General features: G+C 36.8%; 1 protein-coding gene across 1 annotated transcript in view; it reads right to left on the reverse strand.

The window, feature by feature from the left end:
• LOC103040550 (syndecan-2-B) overlaps nt 1-20,800 on the reverse strand; it is a 33,530-nt gene extending 12,730 nt beyond the window's left edge. Inside the window, exon 1 of the mRNA XM_007250443.4 lies at nt 20,373-20,800. Within this exon, the coding sequence (XP_007250505.3) occupies nt 20,373-20,429 (57 nt within the window). The 5' untranslated portion in view covers nt 20,430-20,800. The remainder of the gene's footprint in view (nt 1-20,372) is intronic.

Here is a 20,800-nt window from a genome sequence, read left to right on the forward strand (position 1 = left end):
TTATCTTGATATTAATATTAATCTCTATGTGTCCATGATTAGAGTAAAATAAGAGATAATGGGCTACATCTGCATAGATCTGCATTTTGTAGATACAGTTTTGGAAAAAATTAAGAGACCACTTCAGTTTCTGAATCAGTTTCTCTGACTTTATGAACATTATTGTTTTATTCTATAAACTACGGACAACATTTCTCGCAAGTTCCAAAAAATCTATATTCATTTAGAGCATTTATTTACAGAAAATGAGAAATGGCTGAAATAACAAAAAAATAAGGCAAAGAAAACAAGTTCAGAAATCAACATTTGGAGGAATAACCCTGGTTTTTAATAACAGTTTTCATGCATTTTGGCATGTTCTCCTCCACCAGTCTTACACACTGCTTTTAAATAACTTCATGCCACTCCTGGTTCAAAATTTAAGCAGTTCAGCTTGGTTTGATGTTTGTGATCACCCATCTTACTCTTGATTATATTCCAGAGGTTTTAAACTCATGAATTTTAAGTGGTCTCTCATATATTTTTCCAGAGCTGATTGTAATAGAAATTATAGCAATTCAAAACCGCAAAACAGTTATTGCATGACGTGTTTCACAAACTCAGACATTTGTACCTGACAATGCATGTCCTGTAGTGTGACTATTGCACAACTACACACTGTAATAGCAATGCTAAAACTAAATATCCTGCAGCCCCAACACCAACCACAATTACATGATTGACTGTATCAATTACCTTGATGAAATCCAGTGGCAAGCCTGAAACAGCACACATTCACACTGTGTAGTGTCACATTGTTATCTAGGTGTTTCTTCCCTTAGGATAGTAGATGTGTTAAGAGTAAAACAGTTAGTGAATGAAAGCCTACTTTTAAATGCTTAAATTAACCATTTAAAATGAATAGTTTTCAAAAGATTACATCATTTCAGTATCAGTACATCAGCAGTCAGGTTTTGCTAAATCTAGCTTCTGTTATTTTGCAGTCTCTTAGTTTTAAAGCTCAATATCCGTTCATGTTTTGTTTATATTTTGATGATTGTTTCCTACTTAGCTCCACCTATACCTTAAGTTTTCACTCATGCCCCTATATAAATATATATTTCTGTGTGTTCAAGGTTGACTACTGAGAACTTATACCTTGTGATTGTTTTTGTGTCATCCAACTGCACAAATACACACTTATACCTTACAATATTGCAGATACATGAAATGGTAACATGTTAAATCGTTTTATACAACACTACTATTTTAACCATGATTTTCAAAACTGCAAAGTTTTTTGGAACTCACTTCAGACTGGATGCTCACTGGCTCGGTTGATATGTGTGAACTGCTAAAATTTCCAATATGATTACTTCTAGAGTCATCGACGAGGCCTAAAAAGCCTCCAACAAATTTCTAGCAGATTTATTATCTGGACCTGTCGACAATTTAAAATCCGGAGTGAAATTGCTGACTGCTTTATATGTTTCTGTATATGTTTCTGTTCTGTAGATTTGGTTATTTTTTATTACTTTAGATGAATTATTGGTTAGTGTAATAGAAGTACTGTTTGTTTGAGTTTTTAATCCTGTGGGTTTTGGGATGAAAATATTGCTTGGTTTAAAACAATAACACAGAATATGATATTGTGTTTGCTTTATAATTAATGACCTTTCTAAATGAACTTTCTAAACTTTCTTAATGACAGAAATTCACTTTGAAAAACTTATATATATAAAAAATGATAATAAACTGCAGTAATCTTAAAATATTATGTATCATTGCATCCCTAAATTAAAATGCTTTCATAACCATTCTGCATTATTACTGTATATTCATTTTCTTTTCTTTATTTTTTCAGAGGAAAATGGTAATTCACTATGATTTAGCTGAAAATTAGGCTTGTTAGTTGATTACTGTGGTTGGGGCGCACTATTGTATCACTCTGCCAGATGCAGCACGCCACACCTAAGACCTGACAGGATTAGGCCAGACATCAAAACCGCAGATGAGTGTCTAGAGAGCTGAGCTGCAGAAACAATGTGGGGAGTTTTCCAGCTTCAGGCTGCCGCTCAGGCCCTTCTGGCAGGTCTAAAATGATTATTTCACTCCACACATTCCCTTCACACATTCCAGCCAGCATTCGCCGCTCTTAATGTAATCACAATATGAACCAGACCGCTCTGCTGCCTTTGAAATCCTTCTCAATACCCCTAAGACCTGCCAGTGTTATTTCACTGATCAGTTTCGCTCTAGCGGCCGGACGGATGCTGCAGCTCTTCTTCGACATTCACACACATATTACACAATGATGTGGCAAAGATACGCTCTGGCCGGCCGCAAACTCGGACAGAGCCAAAGGCTATAATACACACTGTCCCTGACCTGCAGGACAAACTGTATCAGGCTCAGACACAAACATTTGGTTTTGACAACAAAGGCATTTTCTTTCTGGCACATATTGATTTACCTGCTTACAATGAAAGAAGAGACAGAACCAAGTGTACTACATCTAGTCTGCATTGGTAGACTGTTAAAATCATTAACGTATAAACCATGAAAAGACATTTTATATCTCTCTGTTTTTTCTCTTAATCAATTTTTTCTAATGGATTTTTGGCTCATATTTAGAAACGCAGAGCGCTGAAGTACAATGCCAGTGTATACAAGGCAAATGCCATCTATCCACACAATGAATCACTCTGAATGAAGGGAAATCAATACTACAACACATTACGCATTAGCCAGTGAGAAGGAAGTAGACACTAGATTCGTTATTGGGAGGAAGCTGAATAAGTCAAATGTGAACAGTTACACTCAGCTGCTTCCCTCCTCATCTACTCGCATGGCCAGGTACAGTCTCCCAGAGACATGTCTTACACAGAGCAGAAATAGAGAGAGATAGAGAAAGATTTCAAAATACCCACGGTTTAAACTAATGATCAATACTCATAAATTCATCTAATAGCTTTAACGTCTAGGAAATAATCCTCAGAAAGTTATTCTTGTCATGTCAACTCTATACTTCCTGTACAGGGATGTCACTAGAGTTTTAGAAATAGAGGGACTATACTTTAACTGGAGGTTAAAGTGTAGAGTGTAGAGGCTCAGATAAAAAAAGACACCAGCAATGATACATGCAGTAGCAGCTCTTCAATACTCCACTAAAATACCGGGAACGAAGCATCATAGAGTCAATGCTCTTGTAGTGTAGTCGCATGTCTGTTAAATAAACTGATAAAACTGATTTCTATATTTGTTATCCTGTTTTCACAAAAAGGAATATGATGAAATCAAAGTCCTACTAGAATGTTTAACCGTGGTCTTTATCTTTTATCATTTATTAGTGTGTATAACTCACCCAGTTTTTTTTTTTAGTTTAGTTTATTTCAGTTTTTGCCAAAACATATACACACATAAAGAACAGATAATAATAATTCACATCCTGTATTTTGCATTTAAACAATCACTAAAACAACCAAAAAGGTATAGGCTGAAGCTTTAGCTTAGCCTATCCCAGTTCACACAGTCCAGCTCAGCAAGAGCTCATCAAACCCTAAAACCTGCAGGGAACTATTGGATCAGATAATACACAACACTAGTAAATGGATTTTCACTGGTCTCTCACTGTCTGTGGTGTCAGTAGACTGTACAGGGTAAGTTACAAATAGATACAACATACAACCCACAGACACACAACACCAATGGACAGGTAAAAAAAATGCTTAGAAACTGACTACCTATAGCCAATCAGACAAGTTTTAAACTCTTGACTATTATAATGAGTATCTCAACATTTTATGTCTCATTTCTAGGAATTTAAAACATAAATAAATTTAATAAATGTATATAATATAAAACCATATTCTGTAAATATAACTTGAAGGCTTAATGAAAAAAAGAACAGCTGTAGCCTCCCTAATAAAGGTCTAACAATGTCCACGTTCCTGTATACAATACACACTAAGAAAAGTTAGTACAGATTTGTACCTAAAAGAGTACAAAGCTTGTCGCTGGGGCTGTACCTTATATTGAGGTACAAAAAAGTACCTTTCAATGAAAGTCCTTTTTTGTACCCATGTTTTTGTACCAGTAAAGATTATAAAAATTATAAACATTATCATCAACTAAATATGTGTCAAGAACTTGATGATCTAAAATTGTCTCGCTTTCAAATGAAAAATGTGCAAATAAAATATATATTGTTTATTAGTACAGTGATACAGAATACTGAATGTACCTTTTGGCGAATAAATGGTACAAATCTGTACTTATTGCTGTTAGGAATGACTTTGTACTTTAAAGGGAACAGGTCTGGCCCTGTAAAGACCAATATTGTACCATTGAGGGTACAATTATAAAGAGTGTACCTTTGAGTACAAAATGTACTCATATTGTACCTCTGTTTTTTAGAGTGTATGTAAAAAGTTTAAAATATATATTTAAAAAAGGGTCAGACGTTTCTTGGCACGACACCTGAAGAGGCATATTCCTTGAACTGACCACACACGGCCTATATCAAAACAATCAATGTCATGTATAGGGAGGCAAAGCTTGTGTAGTGCAGATACAAAGTAAAACCAAAACAAATCTGTGAGCTCAATTTATGCACGGTACCTATTTTTCAATCTAAACAAAAACGATTCTTGCTGTCCATCTTCTATTTACTTAACTATTCTTATACTGTTTTAATAACGCACTAATGGTGTTAAATTCTTAACAGCACTCTTGTCTTGTTTTTAAAATGCTGTAAACATATTATATTTCAGAATAATCACACAAACCACCCATTCCATTCCAGGCTGAAGCCAGCTGCTTGTGTTTTAATATTTTCAATACAGGACAGGGCATGATCACAGCCCCCTCATTTACATATAACTTTTAAACTGGTTCCTTGAGCAGACTTCACTGGACAGTGCTCACGGGAGACCTATAAACAAAATCAAGGAGCAGAAAACTAATGTGACAGCAAAGTGGAGCCCCCATTCCCCCTGAGAGCCTCTGCAAATGAGACTGTGCACACAACAATAACTTTCCATCAGTTTCCAATTACAACAAAATATCTTCTCTTCTAGCTACAACTCAAATTTACAACATCTCTGCTTGTGTTATGTGATTGAGCACAGTAGAACTGTGTTCACTTTAAAGATGGGGCTCCATCCAATACTAATAGAATGAGTTGGGGAAAAGGCTGGTGGTGAAAATTTCAACATCCAGACTTCAGTAATTCTTTGCTGTCGAATGCAAATCCTCACAGCAATGCTCCAAAATTAAGTAGAAAATGATTTCCATGAACATGAGAGACAGTTACTCCAGCAATTGCAGGATAAACTCTTTTTAATACTTGACTCAAAACAAATCACTAATTGAACATCGTGCTATATAACATAATGTCTTAAAAGAAGTCTATTTGTCAGTATTTGGCTTAAGTATAGTGTTTGGTATGGTTTTAGTGCTGATTGATGTTTTTTTAATAGATTTATTTACTACTGAATAATGACACTTTTTTTGTTGCAATATTATGTTGCTAAATAAAAATGTCCAGTTAATTTTATAATACTGCCAAGAATATTACTGTTGCCCAACCCTTCCATGTAGTATATTTATATCATCAGTAATAAGTGTCTTATGTTTACCATAAATGCACCAAACTTCACTTTCGGTTCATTATTCAAGAGTAGAGGCCGCCAATATAATGAGATTTTATTGCATCATGTTAAATATTAAATAAAGGATCAGCAATATATTAATATATATATTTTTTAAGCATACAGAGAAGCTGTATGACCTATATGTTAAAGTATGTTACATATCTCTGCATCATATTCTCAACACACACTTAGACTGCACGGTGTCCGTACTGCACTGTTCGGTATTCAGTTTGTTAAATTGTCTCTTGTCTGCTGTATTTATTGTAGTGTTTTAGTTCTGTGTTGCACAACTTGTTGCTGTTTGCTCTTTGTTGACTATATTGTACTGCTGTTGTTCCATTTTGCACTATGGTTCTAGAGGAACATAAGTTTGCTGCACTGTGTACTTGTACTCAGATGGAGTGACATGACTCATTATTGCTTAAAGAACATTAACCCAACTGAGAGCATAATTATTCACTTTTAAAGAAAGTTTTGAAGAGTCTGTCACTCTGTCACTACTGCTGCATTTTGACTGAGATCATATGTATTGCAGTCAATATCACATTTTCTAAAAATCTTTTTAAATAATGCAATATAATATTTTTTCAAAGCAGAAATCCAGCATTTGTTCAACAAAACAAACTTGAATGTAGTGTTCTTAAAGTGAGAAGCAGGCCTGCAGCTCTGCAGTGAGGGTGAGATCTATCTGTCAAGTGTGAGAACGCAGATGTGCCTGTGAGCTGCCGATGTTCATCCACACACACACACACACACACACACACACACACCATGTGCTGGCACACATGCACACTAGCACGGAACTGTACTTATATGCATGCATACACACACATGCGCTGTGTACACACAGGGCACATTAGGCAGCCATCAGTGTCCAGAGTGAAGCAGACCAGCGATGAATACGGCCATTCAGACCACAGGCATGTGAGCTATTCTTAATATGCCTCCTCAAACACAGGTGCTGAACAGAGAGAGAGAGAGAGAGAGAGAGAGAGAGACTGGAGATACAGTGGGCTAGTACCGCTCTTTCTTTAGCCCCTGATTTAAAAAGCAGGAACAGCAAAAGGCAGCAGCTTTTTCTTAAACAGTGAAGCATCTGTGGAGCAGGTGAATACACTGAATCTGACACAGGCAGAGTTCATGACCTGGTCATGGCTAGGCATGATTTGTTTTTATACACCGACTTTTAAACAAAGCTTATCGGACCGCAGCCTTAACCGCTTTAGCCTGCAGAACTTCAAAGCAGCACGATGCAGGTGGAGAGTGCAGTTCACTGCAGTGAAGACAAATCACACCTTTCATGGAACATGGAAAAATGTACAAGCTGAGTAATACAACTAGCATCTGAAGTGAAAGAAATATGCCTAATATTTTGAAAATGAAATAGATTTTACATAAATACATTTAGATTTCAGAAACCACACCAAGGGGAACACACTCCAAGTTTACAAACACATTAACTGATGCAGACCAGAGCAAACACACACTGGAACTTTTTTCCATGAGTCGTTTTTGGCACATAGTTTCACGAAAGGTTAGGTCTTCTTCTGCTTTTTAGCATTTTTATTGAATAAAAACACTCAAGCAAATAGGAACAGCGCTTTTGGGACAAGCTGCATTTCACCATGCACCATTTACATATAAAAAGATTTTTCTCCATGCAGGCCAGAGCAAAACGAGCGTTTATCACCATCCGGTCAGTCAATACCTGCACTCACTCCACATAGCTGATCTTATTACTTACTGTATTAACCTCGCTCCAATCCTATCACAGTGTGGTTTTATTAGGCATTTACAGATATTCTTACACTGTAGAAAGGGGATGTAATGTAATAAGTCAGAGCAGTCACGTTACAAAACGAACTAATCACATGACCCCACACAGCAACGGGAGCGGATAGCATTTAAACCTGCACCAAAACGTCTCCAAGTCCGCTTAAATGAACCAAAGACTGCTGATTTCAGGAGGAGGAATATCTCTTTTCTGGAATATTCCTCAGCTTTAAAGCAGCTTTTACACTTACTGAACCTGCAGAGAAAATGCATCATGATCCGGAAAATAGGCTAGTGAAAAAATGCCCATAGAAATCCTATAAGTCAAAGAAATCTTAGAGCTCTTCAGAGATTGCGCTTCTCTGTGGCATGATGTCACTAATGCCAGGGATACACTAGGTGTAAAAACATCCTATGTAAATGTGACTTAGTGAAAGGTCAGCCTGCACTATTATTATGACATGATTAAATAATACCATTATTATATTCATATATTAAATAATATTGTGCAGTCTTATGTAAAACAAATAGTTAAAATGCAGTAATTGTTTGCAATAATTGTTAGTTTCATAAAAAATAGACATAATTGCTGTACTTACTATTCAATAGAATAGAGAACAGAATAAATACAAGAAACTTAAGAAACAAACTAAAAGTTAGTTTCTGTTAATACATTTTCTATTAAATCTTCTTGATTGGGTCTTGTTACCCTTGTGGTTGGTAAGTACACACACTTTTAGTGCTACTTACTGGATTCTGGTTAAAACCAGACCCACTGTAAATCTCTATCAATTTAAAAAATTTAAAAGAAGTTATCCAAGAAAAGTATTGTTCAGAAATCTCCACTGAAATTCAGATTGATGTGAATCCTTCTCTTTTTTTTTAAACACTACCCAGCCCTCCTCCCGAGATCTGATAAAAGACTATATCAGTCATGTCGTCACATGAACATGTGTGTAGACTATCATGTACAAAGACTGCTTCATACAGTACACTGCTTTTGAAAAGCTCGGCACACAAAGATGACCAACAGGTAGATCTTTCAGTCAAAGCAGTACATCATGCGCATACATGATTGTTCATGTTAGCACCTGGGGCGTGTACAGGCTTGGAGAATTACTCTGCAGAGCTCAGGTGACACAGCAGCCCATACACAGCACACCTGGCTGCTGGGAAACCTGACACACACAGCGCTCACAATCACTTCAGCTCATTTCACAGCTGCATGCGAATATTAGCTGTTCAACTGACAACATGAAGGCTGATAAAGCACAAACGCAGACAGATGGAGTCCCTATTCTATAAGCGCAACACGACATGATTCCTTAAAAAGATGGTGAAACAGTATAAAATTAGTATGTCATCTTATCAGTTACGATATACCATTACACTCATCAGCAAAACCACCACCTTTTTGTTTCTTCACACATTGTCCTTCTTTATCAGCTCTACCGACCATAAAGAAGCACTACTACTTTTCTTATATTATCCTGGTCATCACTGATCAGCACCCAACAGAACCACCACAGAGCAGGTATTATATGAGTGGTGGGTCATTCTCAGCACTGCAGTGACACTGATTGATACGGTAGTGGTGTGTTCTAGTAGTGTGGCACTGCTGATCAATGACTGATTAAAGCCATATTTGTACTGATAATGTCATAGACATATATATATATATATATATATATATATATATACATAGACTCGGCATAGTGTAGCAGCCAGTGCCAGGAGGCAGGCTATGCAGAGTCTATGTATATACATGTCTATGACATTATCAGTCAAAGATAATGGCTGAAGCTAGTGTTATGGGATGTAAACAGTGGTTTTTAATAAGCTCCTTGTGCACTTTTTTAAGTTATTAATGCCTCATTTTAAATGTCAGGGCTCTCCGGATCTAGCAAGGTGGTGTGGAGCTACTTTAAACCTGGATAACGGTGGAAAAAGCGATTTATCGGGGCAAATTATGCGCCGTGTCACCCATTCTAAAGGGTGTTTTGACAAACTGTTCAAATTCCTGGATCTCAGATCGCTGTGGGAGAACAGAGGTGTGCTATTCATCAAATGTACGTACTTTATTCATGTTTTACTACACCAAAAGTCCATTTTACACCAGAGTTCTCCTTTAAGGACTAGAGGAAGTAAAATCACTAATCTTACAGCAACAAATGAGCTCCTGTTTCTGATTTTACAACTACAAAGTGGGGCAGCTAGTTATGAGTGTCTAATATGGTGAACAGCAGTGAACACAGTTTTTAAAAACTCCAGCAGCACTGCTGCGTCTGATTTGCTTGTTTGAGCACAACATACTCTACACACACTCTAACATACGATACTACCCACCACCATGTCAGGTGTGTTGGTGTTGCTGCAGTGCTGAGTACGACCCACCACTCAAATAACAGCTGCTCTGTGGTGGTCCTGCTGGATCCTGACTATTGAAGAACAGAGTGAAGAAAGCTAACAAAGTGTGTAGAGTCTGATGAAGTATTTTGGAATATCTGAAATGTTGTCCTTGTTTTACGTACTCTAATTACTTAACTATTAATAACAATGATCAGTGAATTACTTGATTCCTTCGAAAAATCAACACTGACAGCCCTAAATTATACACAACATTTCAGGCTGGGTGTAGCATAAGCCGTCAAAATGTCAACACCTGTAATTCTATATAAATCTATATAAAGCTAATCTCTTTACAGTTCCTCTCTGTATGTGTTGCTGGAACCTGGCCAAGCCAGGCTCTGCCTGTGTGGATCACCAGAGTGTGCTTTCAGGAAACACAGTTTCACAGGCTGCCACTGTCTTCTGAGGAACAATACAGAGTACTCTCTACCTTTGTACTGCTTTACAGGATTTCTCCCACATTCCAAAGGGATACAGTTAAAGAAGCACACATAGCTGAGTGAAGTCTTCATCATCACACAGACAGACTTATACAGACTTGTGTCACATAAAAAAAACGAAACATTTAATTAACCTTTTTAAGAAAGTAGAGAGTAAATAGAGCTAAAAGGAGACTAAACACAAAAAAGACTTAAGAGAGAGAGACTAAAAACAGATGCTTAACTGAGAAAGACTAAAAGGAGAGAAAAGAGACAAAAGGGAAACTGACTAAAACACATGAAAAAGAGAGATGAAAGACAGGCTGAAAGAACTGACAAACAAGAGATCAAATAGAGGGAAACTAAAGAAAAAGAGACATTAAGGAGAGACAAAAGAGTGAAAATAAAGTGAGACTAAAATCAAAACCTAAGACACAGGCTGTAGAGATATGCTCAGGACTAATGAGTGATAGAAGAGAAACTAAAAAAAGAGTTGTGAATTACTAGTGGGACGGAAGAGAAAGATAGATTTTAAGAGAACAATAAAAAATATACTGAAAACATACATTTAAGACAGAGACTTAAGACAGATGAACGAGAGAAAAACTAAAAAGTGAGACTTAGGTGAGAGTGTAATGTGAGACAGAAGAGAAAGAGATACTAATAAGAGATAAAATAGATACTAAGAGAGATATAAAGAGAGAGAATAAAACAGACATGAAAAGAAACTAAAGTGAGACAAAATATTAAAAGTAATGAAAGAGAGACCTAAAACTGACACTGAAGACAGACATTACAGAGATAAAAAATAGACAAGAGAAAGATACTAAACAGAGACTAAAAAGAGATGAAAGAGTGAGACTAAAGAAAAAATACACCATAAAGAGAAACAAAAGACAGAAATAAAAAACAGACTAAGAGAAACTATAGCGATATAGACCAAGATAGAAAAGAGAGAGAGACTGAAAGAGAGATGCGTTGCCTCAGTTTGAACTATGATAACACAACTAGACCAAATAAAAGCTTTGCTATCTGGCTGAATCTCTGTACAGCATGACCTTCATTTATACCAGGCCCGTCCTCCTCCAGCTGAAAGCTTTTAGCAGAAAGCCTCTACACAGGAACAAAGACAGCCATCAACACAAGCCCTCGACCCATCAAAAAAAACACACAGCTCAAATTCACCCAGCCACGGTTCAGCGTCATCCATCAAGCACTTCCCTAAAGATCTTTTCACACTGGAGCTGAGTAGTCCCTCATGATACGAATTCAGGGAATTAAAATGCCTGTGGAGCAACTGTCCGCTTCCCCGTATAGAACGGGATGTGCTTCTGTGAATCTTCTTCTCTGTGTTTTCCTCTTTCGTTTTTCCAAAATGACACATTTCAGCACAGTCAGATAAGCCAATAAGTGTTGTCAGAATTTTTCTTCTCCATTGCACAACATAGAATGCTGTGGTGAGTCCAAGAAGTGTGTGTTTTACGTACTTGAACTAAATGAACAGCATAATGCAGTTCTCCACACATTCCTGGCTTAGCACCGTTACTGTCAAATATGGGAACATACTCCTGTATCAGAGGAAGGAAGAACATCTGCACTGTACATAAAAAACATCTGCCGTGGAGGTGTCTGTTGTCAGGACCAAAAAAAGCTGCCTCCATATATGGTGTGAGTGGAGGCCTGAGGAGTCACACGTCAGCCGTTCCCCCAACTCTCTGTCCACAGCAGCCCCACTATGTCAACATGCTTGTGTAACACAGCTAGGAAACCTTCTGGAACGAAAAACACTTCTGGGAAGAAAACACGGTGAAATATCTAAATAAAAGCAAAACAGTCTGTCTAAGAGAATTTACCTATTCTATATTTTTATTTGATTTACTTCAAATGTGATGATGCATTCTCTGCATTCTTGTATAAGGATGCACTTTACAAAAGAAAAAAAAAAACAATTTTCTAGCACATTTTTAGCAAATTCCAAAGGGTTGTTGGTGGGTTAAAACTAATAAATCAATTTCTAATATAACAGACAGTGATAGCGCTCATTTCATTTATTTAAGAATTACTGTTTAATTTGAATAATTTGTATCAAGTAATCATATCATTTTATCAATTTCATAATAATTTTGGACACTGTACATCAAGGTCCTAACTAAGCAAAACAGCCACAAACCACTACACTACCTCCACCATGCTTCACAGTTACTATGAGATACATACTTTGAAAAGCAGTCCAGCCAAAAAGCTTCACTTAATATTAATCTATCCATAATGCAGTGTTCCAGACCTCTAGAAAAATCTAGATGTGTTTTTTAATGCTGTTCTAGAGCTCTTTATTACTTTCTGATTTGCTGTATTTGTAAGGTTTTGCACCTACCTGTATCACTTATTGCTTCAAACATGTTCTTGGAGAGAACACAGACTTGTTTCTCCAGGTTAAAGATTATGTCATTTGTGACCCTGTGTCTCTGATCAGTCACGTAAACTGTGCAAACAACCTACAACCAATAGGTTCCTGATTAAAAGACAAGTCGTGTAATGTACAATGAAGAGTACAACAATGTGATGACTCTGAAAGTTGTGTAGTGTGAATGTGGCTGGACAGCTGGATAACCTGTATGCTGCATTTGTAAGTGATTTGAAGGCCAATGGTTATATTTAGTTGAGACAGGGGTGGCCCAGATGAACCAAGTCTTTCCCTGGAGTCTGAGTGAGGAAAAACATCTGTAAATTACACTCCAGATGAAAACAAAAGGGTGTTAAGTGACACTTGGTTAACCCAGAGCTTATATTTAACCTCTGAGTCAGTTGATTAAACTTAGGATAAACAATACTTTCCTCAAGCATGTATGAATTATGCCGTGAAGTGCAGATTATATAAATATTCTTTGTTTCTTTCTGCACAGAGTGGATCCCTCATACGTTTTATTAAATGGCCTTCAGATTCCTGCAGTTAACCACAGTCATGCCCACCTCTCCACCACACAGCTCGCCCCACGCCTCACCCCAATGCATAATACTTATTCAGCTCTAATGAAAGTCCTTATGAAGTGAAACCAGAGTTGGGCTGAGTGAGCGCTGGAAGCAGACGACACGTCTCCTCTCCTTTTACCCGAGCTTTTCACGCAGCCCCGCTCACCGCTGCACTCGCAGCTGCGCCCTAGCCCCCAAAATGTTCCCTCACAACTTTCCATTTGCTCAGCTAACCAAGAGTTTGAGGAATGAGACAGGGGGAACCTTAAGCCTCTGCTCTGCACTACTGTTTTCATCTCAAAGATCCTTCCATTTAACAAACATCTCCATTTCACAGCTCTCTCCATCACACTTTGTATATGCTGTCACCCTTCCCAGATGCAGGCCATATTGGAATCTGTTTATGAAAGGCCTAACAGGGCTGTGCTGTGTTTATGAAAAGGCCTCACAAAACAGTCTCACACATGTGTCATAACCTGTGTCACAACAGTATGTACACATTACTTCCTATCATGCAGGGTTATGCGGTTAATGCGGGCGCCTCCAGCATTCCACTCAGAGCTAAAAGTAAACTCCAGCATACTCGAGCAGCGCTCCGCGAAGAGGCCGAAATTTAGTATGTCATTTCTTACAGTGATGTCAGTTTGGAAAAATCTAGCCAAGATTTCCCAGCCGGTCCATAGCTGGACAAATTGAGCTCTGGTCATGTGGTGTGATGATGTGGCGGAGGCCGCAGCACTGGGGTAAAAAAAAAAAAAAAAAAACACACACATACAGGGTTTTCTCAAAAGTGTAGGTTCACTTCTTTAACAATAGAGATAGTGCTGAACAACATAATCTCAGTACGATTTCTATTGTCTCACCATAGTACAGAAAGTACTATGGTCTTATTTATAATGGCATTGATAATCAACAATTAGAATGAATAATTATATCCATTATTATTATTGGAACATGCATGCTTACTGGCTCATGGATGCAAAAGATGACTGTTTAGAAAGATATTACAGAATACTGAATTTCATAAGATATACATAGGAATAAATGATATTAACAATATACTCTGTTTATAGAAGGTTGAAATAAAATAAAAAGTACTGATATTATCTAGGATTTGCTTAAAAATGTGCACAGTGTATTTCCTCAGCACTAATCACTAAACATTTCAAACATTTCACTAAACATTCTGCACTAAACACTAATTAAAAGCTATCAGATTCACAAGTCACAAGACCTCAGCTCAAACTACTTCTGTAAATGTGGTGAAAACTGCATCATGTGCTATACTGAACAACAAAAGAGAGACAATGTGACAGTCATGATCATATAGCCATTAAAACAACAGGCAATTTGTTACCATGTTTTACTGATATTAATGGTAACTGTACATTACTCTTTAAATAACTTTTATGTGGATGGGGATGAACAAGTCAATATGGTTCAAATTCCACACCAACTAAATGTTACACCAATGTTTACCTGGGAGTGAGCGCAAACTCAACTTTTCCTGTAAACTACTGGTTATGCAACGTTCTGCCATATAGACCTTGAATATTAACATGGGGCTGCTGTTCTCAGACGATCCTCCAAGCTTCCATTTTTTACTTTATTTGAAAACTAACCTGACTAAAATGACAGCTCATAAGGGAAGGAGATATGAAAAAAATTAACCACAGACATGAACAATGACTGCTTCAAACAGAATAAAAGAAAAATAATAATTCAAGAACAGATAGGGGGAAAGTCTGTCTCTTTTATTATGTAAAGTTTGCTCAAAGTCCCCTCTCTCTTCTCCCCATTGCACAACATATCCAGTTGTCATAAGCTACGTGGATCTAATTGGCTGTGTGGAAGCTAGGGCTGGATGATATGGGCAACATTTATATGGACACAGTATATTTGTTCATTTTGATTGATACAATATAATTCTAATATTAATCTGAACAATATAAAAGCAACTAAAAGTATGCAAAAAGCATACACAATGGATGTCTGTACCTGTAACTAGACTTTCTTAGCACTACTGCTTTTATCTACACTGGACATACTCACATTAATCTTAAATGTATGTCCGTGCATATTTCACTTCATTCTTCTTATTGTCTTTAGTGTCTATATATCTTATATGTCTAACAGAGACCATACGATATAACACCTTACTGTACGTTGTATCTTTATATTCATATATTTATTGTCATTTCAAAAATGGTTTAATGTTTAAATGTTTACTACTGCACTGTGCACTGTGGGTCAGAGAATAATGCCGTTTTAATCCTCTATATGTCCTGTACATACTGCAGTATTAACATTAATAAAGGCTTTGACTATTGATATTAAATTATTGTCCAGCTCTAGTGGAAACATGTACACACCCCTGTCAGAGAGGCTAACGGCTGCTGGCAAATCTATTCTAAATATTTTCCAGAAATATTAAAATGGATCAATAAATGAACTCTGAGGAGGACACAAAATAAGTTCTATCAAAACAGAAGCTCCAGATATGTGACATTTCCTAGGTGGGTACGTGTACCACTGAGTGGAATGTGTATACTTGACCTTTTGTAAACTGATGAAGCAGCTATTTACTCTGTATAAATGATCAGCAAGCAGATGAGGCATAGCGCAACTTGTTTTTTAGGTTAGGGTCAAATTCTTCAATGCAAAGGACAATTACCTTCATCAAACTCTAAAACCACAGTTGAAACTACTCTTAACGGTCAAATTATGCTGAGAGCAAACGTATTCAGACATATCTTCTAATGAATTAGTGAATTTAGCTAAACATTGCTGCCACTGCACATAGATCAACTGTGCAATCACAGCTTGTATGACTGAACTCAACTGAAAATCACTACCAACAGAATAGGACTCTCTGGAGCAGCTAAACATGGGTTACCATGCACAATTATGAAGATTCCATCAAAGAGCTTTGGAGTAATTAAAGTGATAATGTAAAGGGGTTAAACAATGAAACTGAAACACCTGTCACTTTAGTGTGGGAGGTTTCGTGGCTAAATTGGACCAGCCTTCAGTAATCTTCATTAATTGCACATTGCACCAGTAAGAGCAGAGTGGCTAGGTTTAATTAGCAGGGTAAGAGCACAGTTTTGCTGAAAACATTGCAATGCCCACAACATTATGGGTGACATACCAGAGTTTAAAAGAGGACAAATTGTTGGTGCACGTTTTGTTGGCGCATCTGTGACCAAGACAACAAGTCTTTGTGATGTATCAAGAGCCAGGGTAATTTCAGCATACCACCAAGAAGGACCAACCACATCCAACAGGATTAACTGTGGACGCTGTAAGAGGAAGCTGTCTGAAAGGGACGTCCAGGTGCTAAACCGGATTGCATCCAAAAAACATAAAACCACGGCTGCCCAAATCACGGCAGAATTTAATGTGCACCTCAACTCTCCTGTTTCCACCAGAACTGTCCGTCAGGACAATAAATTATTGTGGTCTACAACCAGGTGTTTCAGTTTCATTGTCCAACTCTTGTGAAGATACAGACATGTAAAAGATATATAGAGAGAATATAGAGACTGCAGAAAATAAAAATCAAATTCTCCATGAATACTGTTCATTCAAAGAAAAGCAGATTTCTACTGTAGCTTTCTGGAAAAGGATATGGAAAGCCTATACATAAACTATGTTTTACTTTTAATTAAAAATCACCATTCAAAATGATATAGTATAGTCAAAAAATAGGTTTAGTCCCTGTCTGGGAAACTCCAAAAAAAAACTTAATTTACTATTTCCTCTGTAAAATCCTTAGGACTCTTTTACGTCATCTTTCCAAATAATCCTCGACATCCTTTTCCATCTTTGATGACGTAAAGAGGAAACTGGGAGTCGCGTGTTTTTATTGCTTCCCTTTTTAGCTTCCATGATGAGCAGGCCTTGCTGGGGTAAAGGTAATTAACACATAGATGTGTCCGGAGGCAACCTATAAATTGCTTCACTGCACTTTAAAAGCAGCATTCCTAGGGAGAATCGGTGTAGGTATTTTGCTTCATATCTGAGCTTAGACACAGTACTGAATAATCAACAGACTGGAGATAAAGAGTTGAATTGAGTGAATTGAGACAGAAATCAGAAAAACAGGTTATATGAGGCATTGGGGATTCAGTACATCAGTACAGGACAGAGCTTGAGTTTTGTGGTTTGGCAGAGAAAAACTGACCAAGCACAAGGACCATGTTTACACTGGGTCACTTCATGCACTTTAAGTATCAGGATTATATCTGGATTAGGCCAAGCCACATAAAAATGCAAGTGTAACCACACTCAAGAAACATTTAAAATGGACACAGATTCAGGAGATGTCTGAGGTGCACTTGAGCCACATGATACAGCAGTGTAAACAAATCCTTCTCTTTAAGACCTGTTCGACTAACAAAACAGCTCCCAGTACAACAAAAAAACACAAGTAATAAACTGCCACACTATGAGTGAACCTGCATATTCCAACTGGATAAGGACTTTCTTTAAAACAATGGCACACACAGCTAATTCAAATTTAAAACCAGATTTTTTTAGGCTGTTTGCATACATAATTTTTATTTGACATATATCTGACATTTGACCTACCTGTCTGGTGTTTTATTTTTGATAAATGTAAAGTGGACAGATACAAAAGTCACATAGATTCTGACTTGCTGGCTGTTCAGACAGAGTCACGTGACATCTTATCCGATATGTGTTAAATTTCAGTATGAATTGAAACAGGAGGAATTAAAAAAATAGATTCAGTGTTTCTGTCATTCACACTGGCACACAGATAACATAACTGAAAAGATGAAAAAAAGATTATTTTGGAGCACTGTTACCTGTTGGGTGAATGTAACCAATATTAAAGTTTACATTATGGCACATTATGCAATCCAATTGTATTAAACTGAAATACAGTTCCAATTTAATTAGTGAATTAAATTATATTTTAATTAATTCAGTTACTATTTATTCAATTGCACACTTACACATTTCATACAATCCAAGCCTTGGCTGTCCTATTAATATGGCTGTCCTATTCACCATGTGCCAATGCCAAGTGTCAGCTACAGGAGTACAAGGCTTCCCCAGTATTTGGCTGTGAAGCAGTGAAAATGTGATGGAGGACTATCAAAAGCCTTCTTTTAAATGTTGCTTATGAATCAATCCCTAACCTCACTAATTATCTTGTGGCTGAACGTAATCAAATCCTCACAGCAAAGGCCTAGTATAAAGCATTTCCAGAAAAGAAGAAAAGAAGAGTTTACTGTTACTACAGTAAACTCGGAATCGCCCTAATAAACATCCTTAATTCCAAAAGAAACACTGGATGAGAGAAAAGTCTATGAACTTTTAAACAAAGATTGTATGAATGACTGTTCAGTTGGCCACTGGTGCCAAACAGTTCTGATCCAAACCTGATGACTAATCAGCTCCATCAGCTGGTGACTGCTGAGCTTAACTGACTTCACCAAAACCAACACGTAGCTCAGTGTAGAGTACATCCAGTCTTGCATGCACTGCTGGCAGTGTTTAAATATATGTCTACTCTGCTTTTCACTTAATATTAAAATTACGCAGTCATTTCCTTTCTTTTTCCATTACTCTTATGGTCTGAGTATGAAGCGTTACTTTGCTGCCAGATGGACTGAATTCAGCAGTGTGGGAGCTAACCACACAAAAAGAACATTTGAGAAGAACAATCTGGACTATGGGTTATGTTGAAAACATGCTTATCACCACATCACTACCATAGTGTATCAGTAACAGTAAAGAGTAGTCTGCTTATATTTAGTGAGATTAGCTGTTTGGAAACTTTGCCTTATGGAAAAGAATCCTAAAGGAATCCTACTGTAATCCTAGTGCCAAGGATTTGTTATACAGACACATAATAAAGAACAGTTTGTTCAGTTCATATATTTACAAATTATATAGAGGTATATACAGGGTGTATAAGAGAAACTTACAGTAATACAAAAGTTTGTATCACCTATTAGCCTATATGCTTTTAAAAATACACTTCAGCTATATATATATATATATATGATACATATGATTAAGTATTACAGTTTTTCATAAATGTATAACTCTAGTTTTGTAGTGTTAACATTTTTGTAATAGGGGTTAAAACACTGAATATATATAAAACATTACATTTGATAATTAACAATTTGGTTATCTGGACATACTTTAAAATACTTTTAAAAAGAGTGTATAAGAGAAAAGTACAGTTAAAAAAATCTAAATCATTACAGTAGTCAAAAATGATGCTAACATGGACTTATGAATCTGTAGTTCACTTTCGATTTTCCAAAAAAAGGAATGTAGGTCAATTTTTGAAGGTTATGTGCATTATATATATTTTTTTTTTACTTTTTTGTACTATAATAATGCTGAAGGGTAGTTTATTTTTTTATGTAGGACAGGCTTAAATATAAGCATTATGCTTCTGCCTGTGCCTTTCAGTCATTATTTTGTTGACAGTGTTTGTAGTGTTGATAATGATTGTATTATGTGATGACTAATTGACTAAATAAAGAATTTCATCATCATCATCATCATCATCTTCATCATCATTAATAAACAGAATTACAGTAACGTTATATAGTACATAGTAATAGTATAGCTGTTTAAAACGTACAGTGTTCACATATTTGCAGTAGGGGTTAAAAAAGATGAATAAATAAAAATGTCCAAATATTATACTTTTTTATTTTATTTTTATTTTTACCTGTTTCTTTAACAGAATGTATTTTAAAAGACTTTCATACTTTTTAATGTATGTAGTATGTATAGACTATTAACCGTATTAAACTGAATAAATATAGTTATAGCATATTACATGACATAGTGATTTAAATGTCTGCAGTAGTGGTTATGAAAAATTATTAAAAACGAATAAAATTAGGCTTACTGTTATTTTACTATTCTCAAAACACACTTAAAGAGCACAGTTTTCCCAACTTTTCCAACAACAGGAGTGAAGTTCTCTTTCTCTTACCAAAGTACATAGGTATTCACATAAACATATAATAAAGGTATTATATGTATTATATGAATAATGAATGACTGTATTTCACAGACACCAGAGAGCATTCTATTAGAAGACAGTATATCAGCTTCTATGTGGATAAACAGGTCGAAGGAGAGTATTTTGACTAAATAAATAACTTACCCCTTCACCCCAGAAGCAAAGAGCCCAGAGAGTTATCAACATCCACACGTTCCTCATTATTCCTCCTCACACGTCTCTCAGCAGCAGCAGACTCAGCTCTGGGAAAGAGACGCTCTTCAGTCAGTCCGCGGTGTGTGTTTGAGTGTGTTTTCGCTCTGTTTCGCTGCTCTCCCTCCTTCTTTCTCTCCTGTGTTGAGATTTACTCCAGCAGTGTGGTCAGCTTTCTCTTAAAAACCGCCTGAAACCTCGACGACGACCCGCTTCTCCTCCTCACACAACTTTACCGAACTGGAGCTGGAGCTGACGCTGAGTGAAGCGCTGCTGCCTCGACACGGTAGATCCGCAGCTCGCCACAGGATGACAGAAACACACACAGAGAAAGAGAGAGCGAGAGTGAGGCAGGGGCAGTTTGGGGAGGAGGTGGTGGG

This window comes from Astyanax mexicanus, chromosome 6 (assembly GCF_023375975.1).
Source record: "Astyanax mexicanus isolate ESR-SI-001 chromosome 6, AstMex3_surface, whole genome shotgun sequence".
NCBI lineage: Eukaryota > Metazoa > Chordata > Actinopteri > Characiformes > Acestrorhamphidae > Astyanax > Astyanax mexicanus.